We start from the raw sequence: 7,134 nt of genomic DNA on the forward strand, positions 1-7,134 counted from the left end.
CCATAAAGACACCAAAGTCAGTGAAGAAGGAAGAGCTGAAACCCTGAGGGAGGAGAAAGAGGAGATGCTTCGAGCTTAGAAGTTGAAATTCTGTTGTAAAGCTATGGTGGTGATGGACTATGATATATCAGAGTACTCATTGTAATTTCATGAAAGCATGGTGGGTTGAAGCGTTCAAACTGTGTTTGTGAGCAAAAGCACCTGTGCTGGAATAAGCAAATGACAGTAGCTGTAATTTGATGAGGACCCTTGCTCTCAGGAGGAGGAGGGCCTCTATTCCTAGAGATGAAAGTGATGAGGACCCTTGCTCTCTGGGGAGGAGGAGGGCCTCTATTCCTAGAGATGAAGATGCTCCCAGAGATAGGTGAAGAGAACCTTTGTTTCTGAGCAGCTCAACCTTAAAATGGTACCCCATTAGCTCAAGATTGGACCCTCGAAAGCAGTTGTGGGGAAAGCTGTAAGTCGAGGGAAGGGACTTTCACATGTGAGCAGAGAACCACCCCAGCCGGCTGTCTTGCTGTGACACTGAAGCCATGAGAGAACTGTGTCTTGTGGAGATGTCTCCGTAGCATGAGCAAGAGAGACTCCTCTCCCTAAGTGAACTGGAAAAGATTATTATAGAGGTGGTAACCTGACTGAAAATCTCAAGGGTTGTCTTTTTACATGGTCAGTGGGAGAAGGGAGAAAGGTGGGGGGAGAAGTGTTCTGAGGGTTTAGTCTGATTTTTTTTCCCCTTTCTTTTAGGTCTGTTAATAAACTTTTTTGTATTAAGTTTTGTGCCTGCTTTGTTTTCTCCTAATTCTTATCTCGCAGAAAGAGAATAAGTAAGTAATGGATGGATATTTTGAACCAAACCACTACACTAAATTGGCGTTTCTGCCTGGTTTACGAACTGAACCCGCTACATCCTGAAAAGTCCTTTTTTATAGCTTGTTTCCTATAGGATCTTATCTACTGGTCTTATTCTGGGTGACTCTGCTTCCTTCTCATTCAAAGGTTTTTTAATTCTGTCACTTCCTGGTCATTGTAACTCAAGCTGTCCTTCAGTTTGGCATTTGTAGTCAAGATCTTTCTTTGCAAGAATGGGCTCTAGCAGCACTTCTCTCTAGGAACTTTCCCCAAGTGTCATTTTCTGTAACAACAGCCTCTCTACTGCAGTCACTCATTCCCAATTAAAAGAGCCCCAATAAAGTCAAGCATAATGTTATAGAAAATTATGCGTGTCATGAAATGAAATTAAGAAAAAAACCCCCACCACATTATCACTCATATTTGTAGCTTCAGGGCCAACAGTTGGCTTCAGTCATGGCAATCTCTGCATTTACCTTCTGACTTACCAGTATCCAGTGACACTTGGCAAACCAGTCATCCACTAGATTCTGGGCTTTTGTGCACGTTATTGATATGCACTCTTAGGACACACAATTCTTAGTTTACGAAACCTTTACAATACCTCTTCTCTAACTCCAAAACATGCTTTCCTATACTAACATTTCAAGCATGCAGATTCTCAGATCAAGTCTTTATTATACCAGTGATTCATAAAGGCCTTCAAGCTCCTCGCTCATTTTTCACTTCTGGCATCTGTTCATAGATCTCATAAGAGTTCATCAGGCTGATCTTCTCTTCCCTGCTCCATCCTCAACCCTACTGTGCACAGCCGTCTCTCCTTTCTGCAAAATCTCTGTCTCAATTATCATTAAATATTCTTGTTACAGTCAAATTTTCCCAAACCATTCAGTTTATTATTATAGGCAATGTTTACCAGTCTTCCTAAGACTTCACCAGTGTAATTCTGAAAATCCAGGCCTATCTCCTAGGAAAGGTAATGCCCTGTCCCACTGAGACCAAATGCCTACCATCAGCAAGTTCAAAACTGCTGCAGCACAACAAATACAGCATACGGTATCAAGAAAAATCTTATGAATTTGTGCTTTAGAAGGACCAGCACTTAAATACTCCTTATTTGTTATTTTTCAAAGTAAAATTGGCTGCATCATAAAATTAAAACTCTGATTTATTCGGCTATGTCAGTAAAGTGCTTCTGAAGGCCCACTGTACTTTATGCATCAACATCACCTTGAATTTGAGCAAAGAATTCTGCCACAAGCACAGCAGCAAGTGAATCCTGACTCCACAGAGCACAAACCTGTGAGTTCTGCGAGAATCTCCCGGACAGGCACTCCTCGGGTGTAGGTAAAGCCGTGGGCTCTGTACGCTGTTATCACATGGTCTGTGGGCTTTATGGCAGCCTCAATCCCCACACAGCAAGCCTCCTGTCACAAAGGACAAGGAAGCTTAGCCATGAAGAAAAACACACAATTCCCTCAGTCAGCAGTGTGGACACTGCTGATCCGACATGCAACAAATACCAGCAGGTAACAGGAAGAGCACACATACAGGATGTATCCTAAGGGTTGGTGACAGGTCTGGAGCTACAACAGCCTTGGGCTCTAAATTCCAACCTGACTGACCAGCAAAGGCACATGGGAGGGAACCAGAATCTGCAAAGATCTGAAGAATTTCCCTCCCCCCCACCACCCCCAGTGAAGTATCTCAACAATCACAATTCAAAAACATCAGGGGATAATGGTCACACAGCCAAGTCTCAGTACGTTCACAAAGTTTCTTCTCCTGGCTGTTGCTTCATAGTGGGCACGTGATCCATGAGATACAGAAAAAAAAAACCATCAGTGAAACTTGAAGAGGAAAATGCAGGCCTTCAAATGTGGTTCATTCCTCACATTCAGCTGATCTTCAGCTGCACTGTGCCCTTCCCTGTCTTTGTGTCCCTCCTCCTGCCTCCTCTCCATCCCTTTCCTTCTCTCACAATGTACACAGATACTCCGTTTTACATTCTCCACTCTAATAAAATCCCCACATTAAATAAGGTAAGACAATATGAAACCTCCTGGCCACAAATTCTTACCTGACCATCATATAAGTGGCAGAAGCCACGAATAATCTTCTGCTTGTAGAGCTGGTCAGACTTGAGCTCCATGCGCCGGATGGTCTGCATGGTCTTGTAGTAGTGGAGCCCCTCCTCTCGAGTCAACACTGCCGTGGTGCTCGGCCCTTCCTCCAGCCGATGGAGATCACATTTCTGCAAGGTTAAACAAGTCATTATCTCCTGAAAATTATTCATCCTATTTAAGAATATTACTTAATTTTTTTTTATCTGCCATTTTCAAATTCACAGTGTAATTCCTTTTAAAAAAGAAAGCCAGCAAAAGCTAAATTCAGAGGTCAGAACAACTGCAAGGTTTGTGCACTCTTTCAAAATTCAGGGAAATAAAACCCTTGCTTTTAATAAAGACGGATTTCCACTCACAAAATAAAGCCTAGTTATTCCTACAAGCAGAAGATGAACTGAAGTCCTCAGAAAATATGGAAAAAAGCAACTTCCATGGTTGTTGCATGGCAAATACTTGGTAAGGACTACAGAGGCTTACTGAAGAGATAAGAAAGATTCAGTTTCCTCTGTAAAATGGTTTGTACGATTTGGCCCTAAAACTGGCCCTCACCTCTGCTACAACCACTTCTAACAAGCAGTAACAAACCACTGCTCCACCAGCCACGCTGCCAGTCAAATGTGTGCAGCACAATTCCCTCCCCAAACCATGGACCCTACTGGGGGAGGGCTGATTTTAGGCATTCATACTAAATAAATAAATTAATAAACAAAATTTAAAATAAAATAATAATGAACAAACAGTAAGTTCAGTGGAAGAGACCAAACAAATTACTGTCAGTGCAGATTAAATGGCCAAAATACTTCTATATGGGTTAATGACAGTTTATATCAAAGCAAAAGTCTCTCCAAAGCAAATCCACTGACACCTACATGAACTGGATATAACACCTGGGCACACTACCCAAGACGACTCTGCTTCAAAGTTCACAGAACAACAGAAACTCTAGAGTCTTGTCATCAACACAGGACCAAACATTAAACCTTGTATCTACTCAAAAAAAGACTTTTCATATAAAGACACATTCCTTCCCTTCCATCTGTGAAACTATTTTTGTACATTACAGGCACAGACAAACTGAGAGGGTGGAAAACAACCCAAATTACTTCGTTCAGATTTTCTTTCATTAGTTCCTGAATGAAACACCAGCACAAAGGCTATTGCCAATAGAAACATCACTTCTTCCTAAGACCCAGCCACAGTGGAAAGCTGACAGATTGTAACACACATTTTCTGAGCAGCACCAAGTCAAACATTGAAAGGATGCCGTATTTTTTCCTCAAAAACCCACACAGATCTCAATCAGCTGCATGTTTGGGATAGGCTGCAAACACCTAATTGTTTTAAAAGCAGTAAGGAAACCTTAGAACAGAACAGAAAAGGTTCTTTAGCTCCTGACTCCGTTCTCACAGCTGCATTGCAGTATCACAGCTGCAAAAAATCTAACTTCACATTCTTAAGAAACAAGTAACGTTACAACATACTGCCAAACACAGTACTTCCAGCTGCACTTAGTAATCAGGTCAGATAGTGAGGGTTTGGTTCTGGAAATTCAAACCACATTTTCTAACTGAAAGAGATATGGGGACCAGTCCATCAGGTTAAGATTTGTGACAAATGGTTACACAGAATGCCAGTATTAAGTGTTCTTCTTTACCTTAACCTCAAACGTAGCTTCACTTGCAAAGTCTCCATAGTTACGTGATGCTACCATCACTCGAGAGGCCTTTAAAAAAAGACAAAACCAAAGCATTGTAATTAACAAGTAAAAGTATGTGAATTTTCAAGTAATTCCTAAAAGTACTCCCAAACTGAAATAACTTACGAATTAGAATCACCAGTGGCATATCCCATAAGACTAGGGAACTTTTATTCTGTACGTCAATGTTGAAGTCTCTTAAAACCCAGTATTTAAAATTAAGATTAGAAAAAGAGAATTAAAATTTGTAATATCCTTGATTATCTAAAATAAATCCAGTAAGTTTCAAAACTTTTGACACTGAAGAGAGTCAAAACCACAAAAAATAATTGTTTATCCCTTCACACACCAGGCTGACAATATGAGGAGAGACAGCCAATGCAGACTTTGATTGCTGACTCTTTGTGCTGACTGGAATTTTGCCTTGATAGAACAAAGAAAACCCCTAAAACCAATCAACCAAAAAGAATCCAGCAGATATCTGAAATATGAACTACTCTCACTCTTTCTTTTTGCTAGGAAGGCAAGTTAGGGAGATTCAAAGCCATAACAATGAAGAGAGAGAGCATCATTTCAGTAACAGCATGGCCACTACTTAAAAATGATGTGGGAACACAGAAAGTACCTGAGGATACATGAAACACAGAACAGAAAGGGTGGCATGGTAGGGGAGAGATAAGAAGGATGTTTAAAAATACACTGCTGGTCCCTCTTAAAGAATGAACACAGGCTATTGACTAATGAATGGTGGTGACTTTAGATGACTTTAGCAAGTTCCACTGCAGCACCAGACAGGATGGGCCTGTCTCCATGCATGTGCTGTGGCCACAGCATAAGGAACACACTACATCTTTAAGTGGCAAGACTGTACTGCTAATTAAGTTACACAAAACTTCAGCAGCTCCTTCAGCCAGGGAATTCCCATACATTTAGCTGAAGGTACATTCCATCAGAATTTTGAGTATGTCCAGGCCACCATCTCCAAAAAAGGTCTGACACATGTGAAGCTTGGGAGAAAATTCTCAACCCACCCTGGTTACCTCCTCTGTTGCACATCTGACTTACCAGTAACAATGCCCCCATTCATCCTGCCCTGTTATCATATTAAATATTTAGATTTTAATTTAAACCAAGTTTCTACACTATTTACCTAATAATTTACACTAATGCATCAGCATTATCAGTGAAGAAAAGCTGTTTTACTTCTAGAGCTGGAAATAAATCCACAGTTTGGATTCACAGTATCATGGAATGGCCAGGGTTGGGAGGGATCTCTTTAGGCCACCTGGTTAAATCCTCTGCACTGAATAGGCCATAAAAGCAACACTGAGGAGTATGAACAAAAGTCCTGATACATGGGCAGTACACCTATCAAAAGTAAACCCTGACAAGACTGGTTGAGGCCTTACCTCACTAATGGCTCCCTAGGTTAGCAGCATTTGGAAGGAAAAAAAAAAGAAGAAAAAAAGAGTAAATAGCTGTACCAAACAATTAGGAGAGGAGAATTCAGCAAATTATTATCCAGCTAGAACAGAACACTACAAGTGGTAGTTTCCATACATGGAAATACACTCTGGAAAATGCTCAAAGCATATATGGGATACTGCTTTACGGCTTAAGTCTACTTTTATTAGTTTGGTAATTTATGTCTTCACTACAGAGGCACAGGAACAATTCAAGACAAATATTTACATATTTGGTAAGCAGTAGAGGATCCAAAAATCTTCATTGAGATATCCAAACCAGATCTAGTTTGGCATTCCAGGAAAATGGAGTATCTCCAAGCAGGCCAAGTTCCGGATGAATTTTAGGCACCCATATTTGCAAAATTTAATCTAGATATTTTATTTGTGAATTAGGAAATACTCCTAGATATGCAGCCCCAAGACAGATAGGAAGAGCTTCCAGTAAATGTTCTCCTTTGTGTTGCTCTCATGGATCCAGACATCCACAAGCAGTGAACGCCAGGGTGAGAGTGCTGCCTCAGAAACGGGGGTACAGCAACACATCTGCTCTCTATGGCAAAAAGGCAGCTGATTTCCAGTTACCAAAAGTACCTTTAACTCTGGTCTTGCCAACAGGTTTTTTCAGCAGGGTTAATTTTTCCTCATGGCCACAGTCCATTACAGTGGAATAAGCAGAATGAAGTGGTAAAAGTACGATTTTTCACACAAGAGAGATAAAATACAACAAATGACTCACACTAATGACAAAAAAATAACAAGCTTTGAAAGAAAACTCATGCAGAAATGGAAAGGGGCTGTTGGCTGAGCAAAGGGAGGTAAAGCAGCTCAGTCAGACGCTGAACTCCAACCGGGCCGAGCAGATCCCTCTGAGGGACCTGACCCGACATCGATCAAAGCCTTGCGCCATTACGGCTTTATAAAACGAACTCCCGCACACGGCGACCATGTCACTGTCGCTCGGGATCGCCACGCAGAGTGTGTGTGTGTGGGGGGGGGG

At 41.3% G+C, this 7,134-nt stretch overlaps 1 protein-coding gene across 1 annotated transcript in view; it reads right to left on the reverse strand.

The window, feature by feature from the left end:
- Positions 1–6,095, reverse strand: part of PDHA1 (pyruvate dehydrogenase (lipoamide) alpha 1) — a 12,496-nt gene extending 6,401 nt beyond the window's left edge. The window contains exons 1-4 of the mRNA XM_008629253.2: positions 6,081–6,095; positions 4,630–4,698; positions 2,930–3,103; positions 2,150–2,276 (exon numbers count right to left, since the gene is read on the reverse strand). Of these exons, the coding sequence (XP_008627475.1) occupies positions 2,150–2,276; positions 2,930–3,103; positions 4,630–4,686 (358 nt within the window). The 5' untranslated portion in view covers positions 4,687–4,698; positions 6,081–6,095. The remainder of the gene's footprint in view (positions 1–2,149; positions 2,277–2,929; positions 3,104–4,629; positions 4,699–6,080) is intronic.
- Between the last annotated feature and the right edge of the window lie 1,039 nt (positions 6,096–7,134).

This window comes from Corvus brachyrhynchos, unplaced genomic scaffold, assembly GCF_000691975.1.
Source record: "Corvus brachyrhynchos isolate BGI_N302 unplaced genomic scaffold, ASM69197v1 scaffold11, whole genome shotgun sequence".
Taxonomy (NCBI): Eukaryota; Metazoa; Chordata; class Aves; order Passeriformes; family Corvidae; genus Corvus; species Corvus brachyrhynchos.